This window comes from Simochromis diagramma, unplaced genomic scaffold, assembly GCF_900408965.1.
Source record: "Simochromis diagramma unplaced genomic scaffold, fSimDia1.1 OVJJ01000596.1, whole genome shotgun sequence".
In the NCBI taxonomy this organism is placed as follows: Eukaryota; Metazoa; Chordata; class Actinopteri; order Cichliformes; family Cichlidae; genus Simochromis; species Simochromis diagramma.
The window spans coordinates 3839159-3864293 of record NW_024387245.1 but is presented as its reverse complement, the minus strand read 5'-3'; the positions used below and the strand labels follow the sequence as shown (position 1 = coordinate 3864293).

At 41.6% G+C, this 25135-nt stretch overlaps 2 protein-coding genes across 2 annotated transcripts; one reads left to right on the top strand and one right to left on the bottom strand.

The window, feature by feature from the left end:
* The first annotated feature begins 5219 nt into the window (after positions 1–5219).
* LOC120714145 lies at positions 5220–7319 on the top strand. The gene is made up of 5 exons (XM_040000208.1): positions 5220–5904; positions 6037–6149; positions 6357–6514; positions 6605–6737; positions 6811–7319. Exons 1-5 carry the CDS (start codon positions 5766–5768, stop codon positions 7267–7269), a joined length of 1002 nt encoding a protein of 333 aa, XP_039856142.1. The 5' UTR covers positions 5220–5765; the 3' UTR covers positions 7270–7319.
* Positions 7320–7652: 333 nt separating this feature from the next.
* On the bottom strand, positions 7653–9855 carry LOC120714144. The gene is made up of 2 exons (XM_040000207.1): positions 9666–9855; positions 7653–9033 (listed from the first exon to the last, which is right to left on the bottom strand). The coding sequence occupies exons 1-2, from the start codon at positions 9842–9844 to the stop codon at positions 7794–7796; spliced, it is 1419 nt and encodes a 472-aa protein (XP_039856141.1). The 5' UTR covers positions 9845–9855; the 3' UTR covers positions 7653–7793.
* Positions 9856–25135: the final 15280 nt, after the last annotated feature.

Below are 25135 nucleotides of genomic sequence, written 5' to 3'. Positions count from 1 at the left end.
CACAATCATGACTGCTGAATTCATTCAACCTTATAACAAAATCTTAAACGTATCCAAGACTACAAGCTGCAGTCTACCTCGCATAATCCAAGTGTGAGCTTTTGCATGCATGACGGAGAGAAAGGCTACGTTCACACTGCAGGTCTTAATGCTCAATTCCGATTTTTTGATCAAATCCGATTTTTTTATCTGCTCGTTCACACTACAAATAAAATGCGCAGCAAACGCGCTTAGTGTGAACGCTCAAAGCGGCCCGCATGCCCAAAAAGAGATGTCATACACAACGTGCTCTGTTTAGACCACAGAGCAAACAATTTGTTTGACTGATGGCCCTTAATATAAGACTTCGGACTTCACGTTTCCCAATTTTTGCTTTAAGTTTTTGTTATTTACATTATTATGTAAATAACCTAATAATTATCCTTATTGCTGTTTTAGAGGAGCGGTGCTTCAAAGGATAGCTGCAGATTTCTGTCAGAATCTGCAGATTATACAGTACAAATTAAATGTTCACGTTTCTCCAACGCTGTCTTCCCAGCAGTTTCTACCGGATGGCCCGGAAGCGTTTGCGATGTCTTAACGGGCGCTTCTCGCGCTGATATTGGCGTCTGTCTGTGTCAGTGACGTAAAAGACGGATTTAATGCGACTTGACCGTTCACACAGCAGTCACTTTCTGAAACATCGGATATGTATCGGATTCAGTACCACATATGAAAGTGACCCAAATTGGGTTTGAAAATATCGGATTTGTGCCGTTCACACTGTCACACATGATCGGATATGGGTCGCATAGGGTCAAAAAAGTCGGATTTGATGCGCTTTCGCCTGCAGTGTGAACGTAGCCAAAAGGACGCTTGACAAGAGGTTCCTCAGCTCAGGGCGTGCTGCAGCCACGTTGGTTAAATATGGGAAATATTTACAGGCCACATCGGAGCAAAGGAACATATAGTCCTGGGATGCTAGCTGCCAAATTCCTCTGGAGAAGAAGGGAGTAAGCAAAGATCTCCCCCTCGAAACATGTTCAATGCAGCTAGGAGGACTAACAGCAAAAAGCACGTATTTCCATGCCCTCTTCATCCAACTTCCCAGTGACTTTTTGCTCGACTCCTTTGCCTGCAGTCCAAGATGAAGATCACACAACCCTTTCTCCTGGGACCTATACACTCAAAGACACGACGTGATTACACCCCTATCAGGGACAAACTTTTTAACACAAATGCAAAAGAATTAGCTGAATTAGCCTCAAGTCACGTTCACACCACACCCTCATAAAACCATGTTTTTTATTTTTTTAAATACACATGTGACAAAATGAGTATGCATTAAGATAAATCAAGTAAATAGTATTACGACAACACCAAGGAGAAAACTAAATAAATATCCACCCATCCAAATATGTATCCACCACACACACGTTGTGTTAATGGTTATGCGTTAACGTCATTTTAAACGATTAACGCTGACAGCACTGATATATATGTGTATCTTACCTCATTTGTGTGTCTCTGGAGTGTATTTCACAAACTCAGCAACTTCCTCATCTTCTTCATGAAGACACCCTTCAAAGTTCCCCTGCTCTGAAGTGCTGAACGACACAGTGACAGTTGTTTGAAAGAAACCATCAAAAACATTTTTGTACAAATCCATTTTGATTTTGTCCACATGCAAACGTACCTTGGCATTTGATTACAGTTGTCATACTTTCTACCACCTTGTAGTTTAGGTTTTTATCCACATACACAGCTACTCCCCCTCCACTCTTGTTCCTTCTATTTACAAAATTCACTTCATATCCCTCCAGTTCAAAGTCCAGTCCTTTCTCAGCATTGGTCCATGTTTCAGAAATGGCAATAATTCCAAATGGATTTGTCAACTCATTTAGATATTCCTTTATATTGTTGAAGTTGGCATACAGACTTCTGCTATTAAAATGGATTATTGATAATTTATTTTCCGTGTTGATGGTGTGCTTAAACTGTTCATCAGTGAAGTAGCAGCAGTTACTGCTGATGTTGTAGAAGAAATTATTTTCCGGGTCTATATCCTTTTCTAAGTCTAGAGCATTATGGTCTGTGTATCGAAATGTTCTCAGTTCCAGATTATCATAAAGAGAATTCCAATGAGTTATATTGATATTGTTGCCGGATGCAGATGAAATTCTTTTGGACTGTGCCATGTGTCGTGTTGTGTGTCACGTCACATGTGTATTCATACCTCCAGAGTAAGTTGACCTCAGTATTTGTCCAGCTCCTCCATATTTCTGATGACCATCACTTTGGCTTGTTCCGGTGTTCCATTGAGTTTAATGAATACTTTGCAGTTGGTGGTCCATGTATTTTGAATTTTTCCCTGTTTCTTCAAGTAACGTGCTTTCCTGGCAATGTCCGCATTTCTTTTTATCAGATGTTCGTTCATGAAGACATCGGATCCTTTCAGTTTCTTTCCTTGTTTTAACAGTGCTGTTTTGTGTTTTCTGTTTGCAAATCTCACAATGATGGCTGGTTTGTCACTGTCATTTTTTCGGGGTAGAGGGTGGCAAGCCTCAATGTTGTTATAATCCACTTCCACACCTTTGGACCGTAGAAAGGTAACCACTTGATGCTCCGTGGAGTTGACATCTTCCTCTCCTGGCCCTCCTACATTGTCAGCGGCGACCGCCCGGGCATATGACCGGGGTTTGATGCGAAGCCCCGTGATGATAACATCGTTCATCCGGGTGTACTGCTCCAAATCCGCCACTCTGTTCTCCAGGTATGCCAGCCGCCGATCCTTCTCGGCGTTCTGGATGCGGAGAGCCTTAACTTCCTCGACCAGGTCCAGGATGGCTTTCTGCTGCAGTTTGACAGTAGAAATCTCCTCTGTCATAAACTCCAGCGACTTCTTAATATCGTCACCTTCCTCGGCTGACAGAACTTGGTTGGTTTTGCAGAGTTAATCTTGCAGCTCAGCCACAGCATAGCCCTCAGCAACCAAGAGCATGCTAGCGGGCCGTTGTTATTATGTTATTACTGTGCTTTTCGGAAAATAAGGCACTCTAAAAATCAGTCCTTTGATTTTTCTGGAAATCGACAGTGCTCCTTATAATCCGGTTTGCCTTATGTCTCTACCAGCTTTGCACATCTACAGACTGAAATCTTTGCCCATTCTTCTTCGCAAAACAGCTCCAGCTCAGTCAGATTAGATGGGCAGCGTTTGTGAACAGCAGTTTTCAGATTTTGCCACAGATTCTTGATTGGATTTAGATCTGGACTTTGACTGGGCCATTCTAACACATGGACATGTTTTGTTTTAAACCACTCCATTGTTGCCCTGGCTTTATGTTCAGGGTCTTTGTCCTGCTGGAAGGTGAACCTCCGCCCCAGTCTCAAGTCTTTTGCAGACTCCAAGAGGTTTTCTTCCAAGATCGCCCTGTATTTGGCTCCATCCATCTTCCCATCAACTCTGACCAGCTTCCCTGTCCCTGCTGAAGAGAAGCACCCACAGAGCATGATGCTGCCACCAACATATTTGACAGTGGGGATGGTGTGTTCAGAGTCATGTGCAGTGTTAGTTTTCCACACAGAGCATTTTGCATTTTGGTCTCATCTGACCAGAGCACCTTCTTCCACATGTTTGCTGTGTCCCCCACATGGCTTGTGGCAAACTGCAAACGGGACTTCTTATGGTTTTCTGTTAACAATGGCTTTCTTCTTGCCACTCTTCCATAAAGGCCAACTTTGTGCAGTGCACGACTAATAGTTGTCCTATGGACAGATTCCCCCACCTGAGCTGTAGATCTCTGCAGCTCCTCCAGAGTCACCATGGGCCTCTTGGCTGCATTTCTGATCAGCGCTCTCCTTGTTCGGCCTGTGAGTTTAGGTGGACGGCCTTGTCTTGGTAGGTTTACAGTTGTGCCATACTCCTTCCATTTCTGAATGATCGCTTGAACAGTGCTCCGTGGGACGTTGTTTCTTTTTGTAGCCTAAGCCTGCTTTAAATTTCTCAGTAACTTTATCCCTAACCTGTCTGGTGTGTTCTTTGGACTTCATGGTGTTGTTGCTCCCAATATTCTCTTAGACAACCTCTGAGTGTCTCGGACTCCCGGACCATCAGCACCGGCTCCCCTCAGGGCTGTGTTCTTTCTCCTCTGCTCTTCTCCCTGTACACAAACTGCTGCACCTCCATCCACCAGTCTGTCAAGCTAATCAAGTTTGCAGATGACACCACCGTTATTGGGCTCATCTCGGACGGGGATGAGTCTGCCTACAGGAGGGAGGTTGAACGTCTGGTGTCCTGGTGCAGCCACAACAACCTGGTGCTGAATGCCCAGAAGACAGTGGAGATTATTGTGGACTTCAGGAAGCACACAGCCCCACTCCCCCCCATCATCCTGACTGACACCCCCATCACCTCTGTGGACTCGTTCCGCTTCCTGGGTACCACCATCACCCAGGACCTGAAGTGGGAGCCCACCATCACCTCCGTCATCAAGAAAGCCCAGCAGAGGATGTACTTCCTGAGGCAGCTGAAGAAATTCAACCTGCCAACACGGACGATGATGCAGTTCTACACCGCAATCATCGAGTCCATCCTCACCTCCTCCATCACCGTGTGGTACGCTGGAGCCACTATCAGGGACAAACAGAGACTGCAGCGTGTTGTGCGCTCTGCTGAGAAGGTGATTGGCTGCAGACTCCCATCTTTGCAGGACCTGTACACCTCCAGGACACTGCGGCGTGCAGCTCGGATCTCAGCTGACCCTTCTCACCCTGGACACAGTCTGTTTGACCTGCTCCCCTCAGGCAGGAGGCTCCGGTCCATTCGCACCAGAACCTCTCGCCATAAGAACAGTTTCTTCCCCTCTGCTGTTGAACACATGAACAATAACCACATGACTGTCCCCGCCACTAACACATGACCCTACGCTGTGTTCACTGCATCATTCCATGTTTGGCACTGATCACCACCTGCACTCATGTATATATCTTTCTACGTAGCACTCTTAATTCTTATTCTCATGTATATATCTCATGTATATCTCATGCACATATCTTTCTACATAGCACTTTTAATTCTTATCCCTACTTTTATTTTTTCATGTCTATTTAAGTGCTATTTATGACACTATGTTTGCACTGAAGCACCGCAGCAATTTTCTAATGTTGTAAACCTGCTCAACATTTGGCAATCCGGTTGTTCAGTCAGACGTCACGGATGACGTTGCAGGTATTTCCGGGTCTAAGTGCTCCTCAAGAAACAACGATGGTGGAGCCAGTGACTTTGTTCACGATTACCTCCTTCTTTAGCGAAGTACCAATTAGGGTTAAAAAGGGTCTTAATTCCTTCAACTCTAGTAAAGTGGTCAGTGTAACTGTTCTCCCAGGTGGAATTATAAAGGGAAGTGTCCAGGCATCCATGAAAAAGAAGATTTACAATGTTGAGGTGAGCTAGGAGTAAGCTAGCTAGCCGACGATTAAACATGAGATATTCTGTATTCTGATGTATTTCATAAAGCACACACACGTACAGCAATGCTATAACAGTGGAAGTAAACGAAGATGAAAATCTACATAACATGGAGGTTTTGGAGAGTTAGTAATGTTAGCCTAGTACCAGTTATATTAGCCTAGTTAACCTAGTACCAGTACACAGAGCAGCACTGCAAGTGTTTGTTAGAATGTTTAGGGTAAGCATTAACTTTCTTTCAATGTAGGTGCATGTTGAGGGTCAGTCAGTCAGGTTCAGCTCCTGTGAGTGCCCGATTGGCAATGATAAGTGCCATCATATGGCGGCATTGTTGATTTGGGTGGAGAAGAATGTGTCTCGCACTGACGTGGAATGTGTGTGGAAGAGGGTAAAATCATGCAAAGCAGAAGAAATTACTGCCAAGAGAGTGTCTGTGATGACACCCTCAACAACACAAGGTCAGTTATTTATTTAAAATTTGTCCTTTGAATTAATTATAATAATTATTTTCTTAACTTTTTAAAAAGCATTGTGTTTTAGATGCTAAAATTATTATTTATTCAGATTACTAAAAGCTTTTTTTTTTTCAGCTGGAATCGAAAGACCTGTCTCCCAGGAGGACAAGGAATGGGCAGTGGCATCCCTATCGAAATTGCAACGTTTTACTGGGATGGGTTGGATTTTGAGTCCTGAATGCTCCCAGGTACTTTGATATTTACTTTAACATGTGGTATAAATTGTACATGTATGTAAACTCTTGTAAACTACATACAGCAGACTGTTTGCTTCCACTGTCCCCACTTTATTTTTTACATGTATTTTATATACTCTGTACCTGACTTTGTCTATTCTGTGGTCAAAATTGCTTGGTTCCATTAAAACCTTTAAAATCCTTTTGCTTTAAATCTAGGCTAAACCAGCCAAGACATTTGATGAAGTGCTGAGGAACCTGGGATTTCCCCAAGCAGAAGACAAGGCTCGTTATCTCTTGGCATCACTGGCTGTGTCTGACGAAGAGAAGAAACAGATTGAGGAAGCAACAGTTGGGCAAACAAAGAATGCATTGTGGTAAGAAAGTGCTTTGAAATTAATTCTGTTAAGTGTTAAGTAGGAAATTTTAGTTAACTGTGTCTCTTAATTTGTGTTTCTTTATAAAAGGTCAGCATATCGCAAGAAGAGAATCACAGCCAGCAACTTCGGTTTGGTCCTGAGTGCAGTCCAGCGGCGCTCATACCCCCCTTCCTTATTTAAGACTCTGCTTGGACAGTACAACCTGACAGAAGGATCTAAAGTAAGTTGTTTGTAAAAAGGGTCTGTGCATCTAAGAATTCCTTTATGACTAAGTTGTATTTTCATCCCCAAAGGCATGTGATTGGGGGATCCTTCATGAGCCAAAGGCCAAGCAGTTGTACACTGACTGTACTGGTGCAGCTATCAAGGAGAGGGGACTGTTTTTATCTAACAGTGGCCTGCTTGGTGGTTCTCCAGATGGGACTGTCTCTAATAAGTGCATCATTGAGGTGAAATGCCCATGGTCAGCCAGAGCCAAAACTGTATTGGAGGCTGCAGAAAGTAAGGACTTTTTCCTACAGCTGGATGAGGCAAGTGGTTCCCTGGTATTAAAAAAGAATCACAACTACTGGCATCAGATCCAGGGCAACCTCTATCTCACAGGGGCGAAAAGCTGTCACTTTATTGTTTGGACTCCATGTGACTTTTTCATCTTGCATGTGGATAGAGAACAAACTTGGGCTGTTAACATTGAAGCGTTGGAAACGTTCTACCGGGAAGTTTTTTTACCCCATATTTTATCGCAGCTTTGAATTCATATCAGCATGAGTAATTTATCAGTCCAAATGTTTATAGTTAATTTTAAAACTATTTGGAAATTGTACATTTTTTGTCATTGTAACTTTGTAAATATATTCAGATAAATTCTTAAATTATATTAATTTTTGATTTGAAAAAATAAAATGTTTTGGACAAACTGTTCCTGAAAATAAAGAGTAACACATGTATCTGGTATTCTTCATTTTAATTGAAAATGCATAGCAAGAAAACTAGGCAGTAATCAGGAAGCTGGAATGGAATGAAAAATGTAACAAGCCATTGATAAAAACAGAGTAAAACATTATACGAATCACAAATGAGACCATTCTCAATTTGAAACTATGCAACTAAGTTGTTTTTATGTTGTAACATCCTGAGTATACACACAAAACAATCCAGAACACTTAGGAGTTATAAATAATAAAAGTAAACTTATTCAACAGTTGTATTTTCTGGTCCACAAGTAGTTAGAAAATGACACAATGTACTTTTACCTCTGAACTCTCACAGGTATAATTTATTCAATTTCACGGAGAATGGGTGTTTGTAAATTTGTAAGACACACACATGCTTTCAAGATCTTATTAATATTTTTTTTTAACTGATGTGGGATGTGATGCAAAATTGAGAAAAGTTTCAGTCTTTGAATGGAACGCTCTACATGTATTCTTGCACAGGAAATCTTCCTGTTGTTGTTCACTTCCTCCTGTGTGAATTGTCCGTTGGTGAGGAAGGACGGAATGTTCAGTGAGACCCCTTCTGGTAGGATGTCCCGAATTGTGAAGCCCTTATCTGCAATGACCATGTCACCTGGTTGTAGATGTTGCAGTACTCCACAGTCAGCTGTTATGGCCGTATCTGAGGCACTTCCACCGTACAAGTTGCTTACAAAGGTTATTACACCATTAGGAGCCACACCAATTAGAGCCTTTAGTGTGGTCCGTCCTTTGTACTGGCTGTACAAATGACTTTGTGTGTCAAGTCTCTCTGTGTTACAAACAGAAACTTCCGTGCAGTCAAGCACAATCCTGCAGTTAGGAAATGGTTGGAAGCAATCTGGCAGCGATGTTTGATTCTTGGCTCTCGAGGGAATGTTGTTTTCCAGCATGCCAACATACAAAATGTCATACAGTGCACTAACAATTGTTGTAAAAATATTAGTTACTGTGCCTCTGCTGCAGTTAAACCTTATTGAAAGGTCTTCATGACCAAAATTAAGTTTGAGCTTGATCAGGGTTAGAAATAACTGGTCAATTAGGGGCATCATTTGGACAGTCCAATCAGAATGATATTTAAGATCAAATCTGGAAAGAAGCGCTTCTAAAAACAGGACAGAAGCAGCATCGGGCAATCCAGTATAGTACTGGACCCTTTCACGATTGTCAGATATTTGACTGAATGAGAAAGTCTGCTTCTGCTTCTCTACTTGTTTTTTAAGTTTTTCATTCTCTATTCTTAGCATGTCATTCTGAATCTCTAGCACCAGAAGACTTTGGGAAGAACTTGTGGAACTTGCAGTATCTGTCTGTGTAGCTGCATTGTTGGAATGATGTGGCTCATCTGATATTTCACTCTGATTTTCACCAATAGCTGGGACCTGATCTTTTTTCTTCTTTTTTCTAACAGGGTTGTGGTCATCTGGGAACTGAAAAGACTTCCCGTCGTTCCATGCAAATCTTGTTGGCCCCGCAGCTTTTCCTTGAGGGAAGTGCCAACTGCAGACTCTTGAGTTGCAGTTTGGGGTGAAGTTTTCACGTCTGTGGAAGTGTTTAAAAAGACAGAGAGAAATTTCAGATCATACGCTAGCCCTCCATTAGTTATGATTAATACAAAAAAAAAAATAGAGATAAATAATAGAGAGAAGCTTCTTTCATCCAGATGAGAGAAGCTTCAAGAAACTTAAAACTTAAAGAAGTCCAGATGCTTTTCTTACACATCGTTGTACAAATTTGCTTTTAAGCTTACCAGAAAGATAAGTACTGGCAACCTTTGCTAGCTATTTGTTGGTTAGGTCTTTATTTTGGTAATTAACTGGCACATAGGCTGGGGATTGTAATGTATTTTCTTACATAGACATCGCTTTTTGGACGTAATTTTTATTCCTCTGAGCGTCGAAAGCTAACTAAGGTTCATATATATGGCGAAGTGACCCTTAGCTCTCAATCTTTGCTTGGAGAAATAAAAATGACTTCAAAAATGCAACAACATCTTTGTATTAAAAAAAAACACAATAAAATCCATTGTCTATATAAGTACAATTACTGGTAAAAGCCAGTTTGTCTTTTAGTAGTGGGTTTTAATTGTTCATCACTAGCTATATTAGCTAACTAAAGAGCCCACTAGCTCTTATCTTACAAAGTTATTCATTCACTTACGAGTTGTAACATACCTTATCAACTTCAGCCACTTCCTCTTCTCTCTCTTTTCACAAGGAAACCGGTAAAATGACAGATTAGACTGTTGTTTTGAGCCAGATTGGTTAAAACAACCAGGAACACAGCATTGTGTCATATTGAACACAGGAGCGTTTAGACCCGGAAGTAGGATTCGTCGGATTCGTCGCGTCATCACTGAACAACCGGATAAAACCCTTTCTGATTCTGATTCTGAGGCGTCACAGAGCAGCTGTATTTGTACTGACATTAGATTACACACAGGTGCACTCTGTTTAATCATTAGCACTCATCAGGCAATATCTATGGGCAACTGACTGCACTCAGACCAAAGGGGGCTGAACACACACCCCACTTTGCAGTTATTTATTTGTAAAAAATGTTTGGAATCATGTCTGATTTTCGTTCCACTTCTCACGTGTTCACCACTTTGTGTTGGTCTTTCACGTGGAATTCCAATAACATTGATTCATGTTTGTGGCTGTAATGTGACAAAATGGGGAAAAGTTCAAGGGGGCCAAATACTTTTGCAGCCACTGTATGAATCCTGGTTGTGTTTACTGACCTGGAAACGATTTTATGTGCACGGCACTCGAAAATCTGTCAAATGTTTTAGTACGACTTTGCTAAGCTACGAAGCCGCACCGCTTGATGGATTGTTGGAGCATTACGGCTATCGTAGGCAGGAGCCTCGCGGAGTGATACGTACTGTGCTTCAACATAATATTACTGTATTGTGTGTTTGTTTAACCTCTTTTTAAGTTTTGTGGATATTATACATGGTTGTGCTGAGGATATGTCGGCCAGTTTCCACTGGAAATGCCTTTTGGTTAAACTGTCAGCGAGGAATTTGCATTTGCACTGTTACATTTTTATATAAGTTTAATGCACATGAAAAGCAGCTGCTTATTTAAGTGAAAATACATTGATTGTTTTTTTTTCTTGCACAAATGAAGTGGAGTTGTAAAGTATTTTGTCTCGTGTCAGTTATATCGTTATCGCACATTTTCAAATTTATATCGTGATGAATATTTTTGGCCATATCGCCCTGCTCTACTTCTACAACACGCCTTGTGTAGATGAGTTAGTGAGGCAAACTGATCAGCTGTCTTATTGTGTCTGTTGAGTGTTTGGTTTTGTGAACGGCCTCTTTAATGCACGAGGGTGTGACCATCCACATCCTTGTATCTGTCCACTGTCAGCCATTCATTTTGTGCAAATCTGGCCAAGTCTTCCAAGTGTGCGTGTTTTTTTTCCTTCTGACCAGATGCAGCTTTCTGCAACATCACTTTAATGTCCTTATACTGATCACCACACTGTGTATGTGCGCTAAAACAGCAATCATTTCACTGCTCCTTTGTAGTGACAGGTTACAAAACGTCATTAGATGCTGCGTGGCTGCACAAGATAGACTTTGGTTAGCAACAACTCTCTGAGGCCTCAACTGTGAAACAGAACGCTGTCTTATCATGCAACACCTACGCTTTGATGACAAGTCCACCCGCAGTGATCGAGCAAAGACTGATAAGTTCGCTGCAATTTCCAGTTTGTGGGGATCATTTGTCACCAACTGCATCACGTGCTACAACCCTGGTCTACATATCACCGTTGATGAACAGCTTTTCCCATCAAAGACTCGGTGCAGTTTCCTGCAGTATATTGCAAGTAAACCTGACAAGTTTGGGATCAAGTTTTGGGTGGCTTGCGACCTAAAATCCAAGTACATTTGCAATGTCTTCCCATATCTTGGCAAGGACCCCAGTCGTCCCACTGGGGAGAGACTTTCTGAAAATGTAGTAATGAGGCTGATGGAACCATTCCTAGACAAGGGCAGAAATGTTACCACGGACAATTTTTTCACATCACTTTCACTTGCGCAAAAACTTCTTAGACGGAAAACCACCATCCTCGGCACAGTCAACAAGATTCGCAGGGAAATTCCTCAATCCACTTATTATAATTATTTGTAAAAATGTGTACAAATGGTTGATTTTTTGTACTGTTTTTATCAATAAATCTCAGCAACAAAGGACATACACCCATGTGTGTTGATTTCTCCCTAAGATGGCAAACTGAAACACTCCAAGTTGGTGACTTTTGGAGATTTATTTCCCTGGATGATTGAGAATGCATCAGACGAACACAAAAGTGCACAGCTTTTAGCAGCTCCCTCCCCCTCAATCACACACCCCCACTCGCCTCCTTCCAGAATTCCCAGATAACGACTCAACGACCCAATTTACATATGAATGACTAGCCAATTTAGCTTCCACTTGCCTGAAGCTAAAGCCTAGCTAAAAGCGTACCAGCCATTTGGCTGCTCTCGGGTTTTATAGGTACAAAGGTAGAAGCCTGGTGATGTAAGTGTTAAATGAGATCGTTTTATAAAACTTACAACAACAGGCCTGAACCTGCTCAGCTCCAAAGAGCTGGCTAAACGATGGGGCATGTTCAGAATCTTCCTGAAGTTTAACAATTTCCCAAAAAGCTACACAAAGTGAATTTTCATATAAGACAAGAAGGAAAGAACAGGGTGTGACGTGGAAGGGGCACTCTGGCAAACAAATTACTGCTTTTATTAAGTTACAAAACTCGCAGTCTTGTTCACGAGTGATCAGAGAAGGGAACAGGAGATCGACAGATGGATTGGTGCTGCGGCTGCAGACTCTTCACCAGTCCCTCTTTACCAGTCGATTTACGTCCTTACCCTCTGTCACAACGGGACTGAACGGACTCACGCGTAGGCTCTGAGTAGGGAACAATAAAGGTTTTTATTTACAGAAGCACCAGGTGATCTATTTACACAGTGGGGAAAAGACGGGTTCCGGGAATCCACACACGAACAGGAGGGGGGAAAGACACTTGCAGTCCACACACGCTCCAAAGTCCTCACTCCATCCACGCTCCACGCTCCTCTTCACACTCCACAAGAAACACAAAAGCTCGCTCCAATCCTCACACACTTGATCGCTCAGGTAACACAGGGGCAGGTCCAGGGAAATCTATTCACAGAGATGCAAAAGGTTACTGTAAGAAGATCGCTAGGGAAACACGAGAATGAACTGAGCTGGGGTTAACACTGACGAGAGTCGGCAACGGTCCAGCGACGAGAAATACAGGGCTGCCATCTTATAAGGGGACTGGAACACTGTTGGGTGATGAGCCACAGGTGTCACCAGGTGCGTGGGCCAAGGGCAGGAGCCCACAGATGAGCTCCGCCCAGGCAGTGAGAGAAGGAGGGAGGGAGAGAGCGGGGACAAAATCAAAACAAAAAAACACATGTAGCCACACTGAGGCGAGCGGGTAGACACAGGGACCCTGACACCCTCGCCTTTTTCAGAAATGTCATGTATGAAAATCTATAATAACTCCAGTTATACGGATATCAATATCCTCATAAGTGAGGATATTGATAAAACTGATTTGAACTTTTACTGATTTCTGTTTAGATATAAATTGATTCAAAGTGGTCAGATATGCAGATTCTGACCTTTCCTCTGGCAAATATATAAACTCACTGAAAACAGTTTGACTTTTCAGAGAGTTTCCTATCTATCTGTGTTTTTACTTTAATAGTTAAGCACGATTAACATTTAGGAAACAAAAATAAACAAGTTAATCAATGAAATGAAATAATACTGATTTATATATTCACTCTGTTTACTTTTTCGATATAGAAATACAATGAAGACTTCCATGTTCCTGCTGGTGGCGCTCTCTGGCACTGTGCTCTGCATGACTAACGGACGTGTTCAGAAAACCAGCACATCATCAACATGATCCCACAAGGGGGATGTGATGATCTGATAGCAAACAGAGATAATAATGGTAACTGTAAGCGCAAGAATACCTTTATCATTGGTGACTTTAATCAAGTTAGAACAATTTGTGATCCAAGCAATTGTATCAATGCAAATAGAAATCTTTATAAAAGCCCCACAGACGTGCACATTCTGTATTGTAAACTGCTGGGACAAACAACCGATACCCATTGTACATACAGATACAGATGAAAAGGCGTATTGTAATTGCATGTGATAAAATCAATCATTTCCTTCAGCCTGTGCACTTTGAATGTTGCTCTTGAGTTGAGAGATGCTGTGAGCTTGCTGCCATCTTTAAACATCACTTCATGATGCTGGTTTAGATGCTTTATAAGACTTTGTTACGTTTCTTAAACAGTGATGAAAATAATAAAGAGGAAATATGAGAGAAGTGATTTTCAGTGAATGTTGAAAAAAATCCCACAATAACAAAAATGATGGCAACATTGCTACACTTTGCTTTCTTAGCTTGCATATTGTACATTTTCACAGTTGTTTCTAATTGGCTCCATCTTCTCTCGTTGTCACAGCTGTTGCTCAACTTTCAGCACTCATTCAATTAAAAAAACAACAAACAAAAAAACCAAGCTGCTGCTGGTAAGGTTGGCATTCTTGCAAGACTCAGTAACACAAAACAAATAAAAAAATGCACATCCCATGTTTATCCCATGTGATTCCAGGCTGAGTTTATGCATTTATGCTTATTTGTTTATAAAATATTATAAGCTGGTCTGAGGTCATTTGTTACTAAAGAAAAACAAACAAACACTGTGTCATTATTTAATCCACTAAAACTAAGACACGATGCAGAAGCAGTGTGTGAAAACTAAGTGCACCTTCACTGGTGTAGCATCTGCCTTAGAAACAATGAACTCAAATGAAACTGTTGAATCATCTCTATGTGCTAAAGGCTCATTTTAATGCAGCATTAATCACGTTGCTTTAACAGTGCTGCATTTTAATAATGTTCATCACGTTCTTTGTAGATTTTAATTATCACCATCGTCGCTGTGATAACATGTCTGGTTGGAGCAGGCGGCACTCAGGGATCATGTTGTGTGGAAGAAGAGTCATGTGATTTTTTTTTTAAAGATTTGTTTATATGAGTGCACAGAGTGTGAAACAGAAAGATAGGATCGACAGAGAAAGCTGATCATGTCTGTTGTGACACCTGCAATCTCTGACTAGAGTTTTAGGTTTTGTCAGGCAGCTAACACAAAGAAAGCCTGGCTTCATTGTACAAATACAACTTACATATACAACACATGACATATTACACAGAGTCATTATTTATTCAACAAAAACTAAGCCAGATGCAGTTTTTGGATTTTATTTCAAAATGTTCTTATTCTGATTGTTTACTTAATATATTTAGACACATTTGGTTTATTTCTATAAAAATGATATTTTACACAAAACTTCAAACAGCTGCCTGCAAACATGGCTCTTTATTGTAAAGCCAGGTATGAACAACAACCTGCAGCTGCATGCTGTTGTGCTCATTGGTGTCACATTAGGTTCTGAACCACAAACAGAGAAGTTTCTTAGAACTGCTGGGCTAGTGATGTAGGTATTGATGCAAATGATGGCTTAGGGTGGTGCTACGACAGTGTATAAAAACTGAAGCTCCCAGAGCCAAGTGTTATTTGTTCTTCCGTAACTGAGGTGAACTATAACCTGCTCAGGTAGAATTTAATAACAGCGTGTCTGAACTGCTCATCTCCAGGCTTCACGTCTCATTCTGTAAGAACTTGTTGTTTGTTTATGAACTTTTTATAAACAACAGACTTTTGTATACTTCCAAGAAAGAGGGAGAACTTACTCTTCTGCCACACTCACGTTCATCTTTATCTGTCATCAGTTCAGATAAAAGCATCACTGATTATTCTGAACACTGTTTTAAAGCTTCTGCGTCACTCTGATTTCTTCTTAAAGTTGGCAGACAGGATTGTGAAGAAGGACATAGTGGATCCCCCCTTTTAATGAGCATATTATCTGTGAACACTGAATACAAACAACCTAAATGCTCATTAAAGAAGCAGGTTGGCTCATAAAGTGCTCTGTACTTGTTTTATGCAAGTGCTGTTTCTGGAAACAACCACCATCTGTAATCAACACAGGACTTATTGAGCTGTCAGGTGTGCAGACAACATGGCACATTTTGGGAACACCTATAGTTGATGTCTTAATTATGAAAATAGCTACTATGTAGTTGATGCTTCCTGTTCTGCCAGAGCAGGTGCAGCCTTTGTGGAAGTGGGTTCCACTGGACCAGCGTCTGTGAACGATCCATTGTGGGTGATTTTTTTTTTTTTGACCTTACATCTGTGTGTAAGGACCAACCACAACCATCTAAAATCTTTGCATGTTATTTTATCTTCTGTGTAAGAAGTACACAGCATACCCTGATGATCAGCTTCAAGGGTTCTCAGTGTAGGATGCATACAGTATGTCATTGTCAGTGGTGTGTGACATTTTTAAATACGATGAAGGAATACAAGACAGTCATAAGGAGTTTCATAGAGCTACGTGCACGGGTGAGTGATCGGGTGATACTCACAACCGAGGCATTGCAGTCAGATTTATTTATACCAAGAGACAGTTGCGTAGCATTTCCTGTTTTTCAAGCTTACTTATCAGCATGTGTGTGTGTTCTGTATGTGTGTGTGTGTGTGTGTGTGTGCGTGACAGGATGTAATGGCATGTGATACAAAAATATATGAACATTTTAATACATTTGAAAGCTTTATAATGGAGGTATCTTTTAATAATAGACATCTGCAGTTTAAACTTAAAAGTTACTTCTATCATTCCCTGCTGTTGTTCAAATATTTTGCATCTTATCACCTTCTAGTCACTTGCGGGTACATTTTCAACTAGAGTGTCATTTAACAAAGTTAAATGTTCAACATTATAAATTCTTTTTCCTTATTTATATGTCGTCCTCTTCTTCCTCAGAGTCTGTGTCACTTTCATTGTTTTCAAGGAGCATCATAGTCTCTGGTGGGGATGTGACATGGGGAGTTATGGCTGTTGCGATAAGTCTGTTTATCAGTGCTCTGATACAAGGTATGCAACAGCATCCGCACAAGGTGAGTATGGCTGCGAATACTGCTACGGATACCAGGATTGATGACACCAAACTCCGATATTTCCCAAACATGTCCATCCAGTTGTCCCACGTGGAAGTGTCAACTCCAGAATGCTCCTTCATTTTCTCGTTCAGAGTCTTCAGGCCTTGTAGGGCTCTGGTCAGACTTCCATCAGCTGCTGTGTTGTTAGGGATGAAGGTACAACATTGCTCTCCGAACATCGAACACACCCCATTCTTCTCGCTCAGTAGCATGTCCAGCGCAATTCTGTTCTGGAAAGACATCAGTGATGTAGCTCTCAGTTGCTCAGCTACTGCATGGAGGCCCGATTGTGTCAGGTTTCCTAGGCGTTGCACATTGTAATGGACGTAGTTTATGCGGTCCACGTTCTTGTTGATTGTGCACCACCAACATATTGAAGATTCAAAACCGGCAGCCACTTGGTCCACCAGTTTGTATTCATCTGGTACTCCTCGGGGAATTCCTATGGCATCGACGTAAGTTGGATCTGGTCCAGGTTGTACTGGTGCCGATCTCTTCTTTCGGCCCTCCAGTTTCAGTTGTCCTGCTGTTATGGTGATGTCAGTGGCTGAGAGTTTGATGACTTGGACGGGCAGCAACAGTGACACCAGTCCAGTTTCCGGGCAGGCGGTCGTGCAGTTGTGGGTCCCCGCACCACCACCAGACATCGGCTCTGCTCTCTGGTTTGAATGAGGGGTCCACTTCTGTACTGGTTAGACAGCTTGATGCATTAAGGCTTCCCAGCCTCTCTCCTGGACCTGTCATATTTATGCAGGTGTGGTTTGTTGGTGTCACGTCTCGTGAGAAGATGGGTTTTCTCCTTTCTTGTTTGGTGATGGGGAAAATTCTGTCCCATTTTGTGCAGTTTGAGTTTCCAATGTTGGTCCAGTTCATGACAGCTGTCAGGCAATCTTCTCCTATAGGGGCAGGTACCACTCTCAGTATTGGTCTTGGTCCTAGGCAGACCATGCAGTCATCACTAGCATCTTGAGCTGCTTGTTCTGCCAGCAACAGCCAGTTGTTTGTGTGTCTGGTGATACCTGTGGTTATTCGGAACCAGTCGTCTGATTTCAGTTTTGGTTCTACTATCATCACTGCTGTCATGGTTGTTGATAGTGGGCCTTTGGTCAAAACAGGAGTTGTGTCTGTAGAGGAGGGGCTCGTTGAGGTGTTTACTTCCTTCGTTATGTTGTTACATATTGACAGGAAATGATGTGGGTCCTTTCCACTCTTGTATATGAACAGGGTTAGATGATAGCAACTTGAGTCTCCTGCCAGCGTTCCACTGAGCGTGCTGGATTTTTTAGTTGTTGGAACCAGGTGGGTTCTTTTCTGTGAACTTGGTGGTTTCTCCAGCAGTGGGTTGCTTTCTGTGTTGAAGTTCAGTATCAAATGATCATTTGCTTGAGTCAAATCCAGTTGTTTTGAAAGATTTTTTGCAGACCCTTGTAGTTTATCTTCTTTGTATGGTATCCAATCGTTTCCAGTATAAGTGAAAACGGTGTCCCAGGTTTCTAGAGTTACAATGGTTGACGTGAGCGTTCCTCTTCTCGACCCCTGGCCACCCCTAAAATCTCCAATGAGTAGACCTTGGCCAGAGAGGTGGGTTCTTAAGTATTGCTACCTGATCGCCCTACCCCCCACCAAGCGAACACCAGAGATCTAGTGGAGGCTGGAGTCTATGCTTATGCTCACTGGTCTTGGGTAGGTGCCTTTAGATGGGCTCCACCCTCTTTGTGTGGCTTTGATGGATCCACGAAGGTCGTTCAGCAATCTTGCATGCTGTGGGCGTGGTGAGTAGGACCTGGTAGGGGCCTTCCATTGATCAGGATCCAATCACCTGGCTTCAACCTGGAAGAGACTGGAGAAGAATCACTCGGCAGTTGATTGTTCAGTATTATTTCTTTATTCTCTAACAGCTTTGTCATCCATTCTGCTAATGCTGTTTCTCTTATTGATTTATCTATTGGCTCACTGGTAACAGGGAGGGGGAAGGGTCGCCCATGTGTATGGTATGAAAAGGGTGAGGTGGAATGGGGAAATGACCTCTTTTGGGCCTTAGATTCCCTTGGGCATTGTGTTTTTGACATATCATGCATGTTCTAACATACTCTTTTGCTGAAGTTTCAAAATTTTTGTGTAGAATTGTTTAGAGAGTATATCTACCATCCCTGCTGTTGACACGTGGGTATTACCGTGTGTCACTAACGCTGCAGTTTTATGCAGGGACTTCGGCAAAATCGGTTTTGCCATGACATGTCATGATATCATCCTTTAATGTTGCTCCTTCCTTTAACCACGAGGTTTTTTCATTTTGTGATGCGGCCTTTTGTTCGTCTATCAGTACTGTTATGGGTATTAAAGGAGAGGAAGTTAATGCGAGAACTTCTGTTTTTCTGCCTGCTGCTTCCTTTGCGGTTTCATCTGCAAAATTGTTCCCTCTAGTAATGGCTGAATTATCTTTCTGATGTGCAGCGCATTTGCATAGAGCTAGGTGTTTTGGCAACATAATTACTTCTAAAAGCTTTTTCAAAAGTTCACCATGTTGTACTGGGGTCCCTGTGGATGTTACCATTCCTCTGTTCTGCCAAATTTTAGCAAAATGGTGTACTGCGGCAAAGACATACTGGCTGTCTGTGTGGGTGTTTACATCCTTATCTTTGTGTATTTCACAGGCTCTGATTACCGCTATTAGCTCGGCACTTTGTGCTGAGTATGAGGAGGTTAATGGCTGTGCTTCAATGACTGTATCTATTGTTGTCACAGCATAACCTACACAGTTTCGGCCAGTGTTGTCTTTACTTGCGGACCCATCTACAAAAATATCTAAAAAGAATGGTTGTGGTGTGCTATATATATCGGCACGTGGTTTCGTTTCCTCATCTAGCTTGTGAAGGCAGCTATGTGAGTCACCATCTATTTCTGCAGGAAGCAATGTGCTTGGGTTAAGCTGGCCACACTTCTCTATGGTGATGTGCGATTGTGATAGCAAAATACCTACGTATGATAATTGTCTTGCATGTGTCAGATATGATAAGTTTGCTTGCAACAGGATTGAGGTGACTGCATGTGGTACTTTGACTATTAAAGGATGTCCCAAAATAATATCTGCTGACTTTTTTACTGCTTCTGCTGCTGCTGCACAAGCCTGTACGCAGGTGGGGAGACCAGAGGCTACACAGTCAAGTTTGCAGGAATAAAATGCCAATGGTCGTTGTTTATCCCCAAAGGCTTGTGTCAGTACAGCTTTCATATATCCAAAGCTGCCATCCACATGTAAATAAAATGGTTTGTCATAGTCTGGCAATGCTAGGACAGTGCTGGTTTGTAATGCTGATTTCAAATCATGAAATGATTTTTCAGCGTCAGGTGTCCATGTCAGTTTGTCTCTTAAAGCTAGATTTTTCCCATATATTAAGTCTTGTATGGGTTGGACTCTGAGAGCATATTCTGGAATCCAGCTTCTGCAAAAGTTACAGAGACCGAGGAAACTCATCATTTGCTGCTTTGTTAGTGGTTTTGGGGCTTCTTGTACTGCTGTTTTTCGGCTGTCTAACAGTTTGCGGCCTTGTCCTGTCAGTTCATGACCTAGATATATGACCTTTGACTGCCACAGTTGTAACTTGTGTTGTGACACTTTGTGACCCTGCTGTGCTAGGTGATATAGCACGGTGAGGGTGTTTGCCTTGCAGTCTGCCTGCGTGTTTCCGGTCACCAGAATATCATCTACGTATAGTAGGAACTTTCCTGGAGCAGGCAGAGTGCAAGTAGACATTGAGTGCTTAAGAGCTTCCGCATATAGTGTTGGACTATTTTGAAAACCTTGTGGTAAGCGTGTGTATGTGTATTTCTGGTTATCAAACGTGAAGCCAAATAGCCCTTGTGACTCTGGGTGCAGGGGCACGGAAAAGAATGCATTAGAAAGATCTATGACTGAGAACCATTTTTCTCTGGGTGACACTTGGTTCAATATTGTATGTGGATTCGCCACAACAGGAGGTATTTGTTCTGTAATGTCATTAATTGCTCTTAAGTCGTGAACAAGTCTATATTTCCCTGTGTTTGCTTTTTTCACTGGAAATATAGGTGTGTTACACGTTGTTTTATTTGTTTTTATTAAGAGGCCTATTGTTAAAATACTGCACGCTTTTTCTTCTCTATAGATGCAACATTACATTTTCACTTAAGGCATGTTTAAATAATTTCTTGTTTCTCAAAGAATTCACACATTTCACTCATCTTACATATTTCAACTTTGAAGTTAAAGTTTTCTTATTTCATCTCTCTCTCTCTATATATATATATATATATATTTAAACTTTGAATTGCTCACAGTTTACAGCTCTAAAACTGGGCATTGCCACAAATTTGTTTCCAAACCAACAAAATAAAATAATCAAATAAAACAAAAAACAAAACATACATGAGTCAGGACACAAAAAGAAAAATGCTGCTACTGAAACAGAGCAGAAGTGTGAGGGAAAACGGAGCTCACACTCTATCACTCATACAAATAGCAAGCTGTTCTTCATTGCGCATGTTTGTGTTCTTAGCCCGGTTTAATCAGTCTCTATGCATTAATCTCCACGAGCTTGTCCTTGTAAGGTTAATGCATTTTCTGCTTGTCCAGGTCTGTTTTGCTCCTGAAGAAACACAACTAAGACATTTTCATTATTATCCTGAGTACTTAAACTACCCGTTTCCCTCTCTCTGGTCAGAAATACCAACTTATGTTATGTGTATAAGTGTAAGCAGGTCTTCATTACTTTTCCTATGCATGTTAATGTTCAGTGAGTGTAAGCTGCTTTCTTCATTGCCTCTGCATGTTATAATCAGGTGTAATTCATGCATCTTTTCACTGATTTCTTAATTCAAAACCATCCCACTTCTGATTCTTTCCAAAAATAGTCTCACATGTAACACTTTGTGTATGTGTGTTTTCTATTCATTGATAGACTGCTCCCTGTGCAGCTTCCGCTCGGAAACAAATAAACAAAAACGTTTAACTCGCTCATTAGCTTAGTAGTGTCCACATATTTAAATCAGCTTCTCAATCTTGTAGCTTTAGCTGTTATCTACAGGGTTTGGCTTATTAGTTGTCATTATAAATGTGCTCTACATCTCAGTAATATTTATCTAGGATAAATGACAGGTTTTCAAGCAGGTTAAGTGCCTCTATGCACCTAATTGGTTTAGATATTGCCTTTATTTTCTTCATCTCATATGCCATTATACTGAGTTTGAGCAAACCTTAAACTTGATGCAGACTACTTCATAACAATTATCCATCTCACATCATACTGACTAGGATATTTCTTGTCATTAATATTATATTTTTATTAATATTATCATCTTTTTCTTTCTATATAATGACAACAGTATATTACAACATTTATCAGTGTAAATCACTATACTACTACTGAGCCAATTTAATAGTTTAGGATCATCTTACTCAGCAAACAGATAATTTAGAATCCATCCAATCTGTACAAATTTGCTTTTTCTTTGAACAGGTTTGTGCCTACTTTTTAGACTGGTCTTCTGTTTGCCTCATCTCAGATCCAACCTTCAGTCACATTCATTCTCTCTGTTGCCTGTCGAACCAAGTAATTTATTATTATTTTTGTTTCTATATTTTATTTTGTATCCATCAAGGGCTCTGGGTGGGCTGCAGTCCCACCCGTCATCCAGGCTGGAGACATTTACCTTTTCACACACTTTCCTTGGCTGAACAATGAGACAGCCTTAATCTACCTTATGCATCTCTCTTTTTATAGAAAAGGTTTTCATGTGAATGATTTCCTTTTATTTATTTTATACAACCTGGGCATGATCGTCATGCCAACTATATTTCATTGTTTAGTTCTGTTTGTAAGGTTCCTCTTAAAACAGTTACTGCAGAGGGACTGCAAACCATTTGGTTTCAGCGGGTGGCTTCTTAGCCTGTTTGTTCTGCTTTTCTTTTCTTTTCTTTTTTTATTTCTATATTTTATTTTATTTTATTAATACTGCCACACACACACTGTGAGACTTCTTGGTACTAGAGTCAGAGGAGGTTATTAAGGCAGCCTTCTACCCTGAGCTAAACCCAGGGCGGCCTCAATTTTATGCGTTGAAGCGCAACCTTCCCTCTTTCTCACCAATTGGTGCTCACAGGAAAACAGAAGAGTAGTACAGAGACCTGGAGTCTCTATTCAAATGTGTACTTACTCTTTACACACACATACATTGCGCGTTTAAACGAAAACCTGCTTTTAATCGACACTCTTTTTCGTAGTCAAGTTTTTAGCGGGAGCGGGTCCACACAGGACATGCAATCCCGTCTTAAGGGTTACTTTCTAACCTTCGGTCCACACAGGACCTCTCTTAGTATCCACACAGGATTCTCTTATTATCAAGTTTTTAGCGGGGGCGGGTCCACACAGGACATGCAATCCCGTCTTATAGGTTACTTTCTAACCTTCGGTCCACACAGGACCTCTCTTAGTATCCACACAGGATTCTCTTATTATCCACACAGGATTCTACGGTCATGAGTGTCGTTCTAAAGTCGATTTATTCTAAACGCATGATGTTCATGACTGTGTTATATTCACCTTCAAGGTAGCGCTGTGTTCTTTCCCGGTGTAATCGAGTCCTGCCGCTGTGAAGCCTGTCTAAAACACTGGCCAGTAGACGAATTTTTACGACTCTGGGCTTTCCTCGTCTTCCTGGAAGCGAGCGTTTGCAGTGCAGGCGATCACAACGTCAGGATCCGATGACTCCGTCTGTGGACAGTTAGATGATATAATAATATCAGTCAAAATCTCCGGCTCGGAGGACCAATTAAATGTCAGTGGTGTGTGACATTTTTAAATACGATGAAGGAATACAAGACAGTCAAAAGGAGTTTCATAGAGCTACGTGCACGGGTGAGTGATCGGGTGATACTCACAACCGAGGCATTGCAGTCAGATTTATTTATACCAAGAGACAGTTGCGTAGCATTTCCTGTTTTTCAAGCTTACTTATCAGCATGTGTGTGTGTTCTGTGTGTGTGTGTGTGTGTGTGTGTGTACGTGACAGGATGTAATGGCATGTGATACAAAAATATATGAACATTTTAATACATTTGAAAGCTTTATAACGGAGGTATCTTTTAATAATAGACATCTGCAGTTTAAACTTAAAAGTTACTTCTATCAAACACAGATAGATAGGAAACTCTCTGAAAAGTCAAACTGTTTTCAGTGAGTTTATATATTTGCCAGAGGAAAGGTCAGAATCTGCATATCTGACCACTTTGAATCAATTTATATCTAAACAGAAATCAGTAAAAGTTCAAATCAGTTTCATCAATATCCTCACTTATGAGGATATTGATATCCGTATAACTGGAGTTATTATAGATTTTCATACATGACATTTGTGAAAAAGGCGAGGGTGTCAGGGTCCCTGTGTCTACCCGCTCGCCTCAGTGTGGCTACATGTGTTTTTTTGTTTTGATTTTGTCCCCGCTCTCTCCCTCCCTCCTTCTCTCACTGCCTGGGCGGAGCTCATCTGTGGGCTCCTGCCCTTGGCCCACGCACCTGGTGACACCTGTGGCTCATCACCCAACAGTGTTCCAGTCCCCTTATAAGATGGCAGCCCTGTATTTCTCGTCGCTGGACCGTTGCCGACTCTCGTCAGTGTTAACCCCAGCTCAGTTCATTCTCGTGTTTCCCTAGCGATCTTCTTACAGTAACCTTTTGCATCTCTGTGAATAGATTTCCCTGGACCTGCCCCTGTGTTACCTGAGCGATCAAGTGTGTGATGATTGGAGCGAGCTTTTGTGTTTATTGTGGAGTGTGAAGTGGAGCGTGGAGCGTGGATGGAGTGAGGACTTTGGAGCGTGTGTGGACTGCAAGTGTCTTTCCCCCCTCCTGTTCGTGTGTGGATTCCCGGAACCCGTCTTTTCCCCACTGTGTGAATAGATCACCTGGTGCTTCTGTAAATAAAAAACCTTTATTGTTCCCTACTCAGAGCCTACGCGTGAGTCCGTTCAGTCCCGTTGTGACAGAGGGTAAGGACGTAAATCGACTGGTAAAGAGGGACTGGTGAAGAGTCTGCAGCCGCAGCACCAATCCATCTGTCGATCTCCTGTTCCCTTCTCTGATCACTCGTGAACAAGACTGCGAGTTTTGTAACTTAATAAAAGCAGTAATTTGTTTGCCAGAGTGCCCCTTCCACGTCACACCCTGTTCTTTCCTTCTTGTCTTATATGAAAATTCACTTTGTGTAGCTTTTTGGGAAATTGTTAAACTTCAGGAAGATTCTGAACATGCCCCATCGTTTAGCCAGCTCTTTGGAGCTGAGCAGGTTCAGGCCTGTTGTTGTAAGTTTTATAAAACGATGTCATTTAAACGGATAATCCAGCTGAAGCTTCAGACAGCCGTCAGACAGTGAAACACTGCCATCTGCTGGACGCGAATAACAAAGACGCTGCTTTGACGGGTGAGGGAGTTTCAACAAGTCTGCAACGACTCAAGCATCAAACTACAGAACTATTAT

What these genes read in the sequence shown, in the direction of transcription:
- LOC120714145 (XM_040000208.1), top strand. Translation starts at nt 5,766, where the DNA reads ATGGCGGCATTGTTGATTTGGGTGGAGAAGAATGTGTCTCGCACTGAC. An exon ending in CAAACAAAGAATGCATTGTG is followed by an intron (nt 6,515 to 6,604) that starts GTAAGAAAGTGC and finishes TCTTTATAAAAG; the next exon opens with GTCAGCATATCGCAAGAAGA. An exon ending in ACCTGACAGAAGGATCTAAA is followed by an intron (nt 6,738 to 6,810) that starts GTAAGTTGTTTG and finishes TCATCCCCAAAG; the next exon opens with GCATGTGATTGGGGGATCCT.
- LOC120714144 (XM_040000207.1), bottom strand. Translation starts at nt 9,844, where the DNA reads ATGACGCGACGAATCCGACGAATCCTACTTCCGGGTCTAAACGCTCCT. An exon ending in AAGTGGCTGAAGTTGATAAG is followed by an intron (nt 9,034 to 9,665) that starts GTATGTTACAAC and finishes ACACTTCCACAG; the next exon opens with ACGTGAAAACTTCACCCCAA.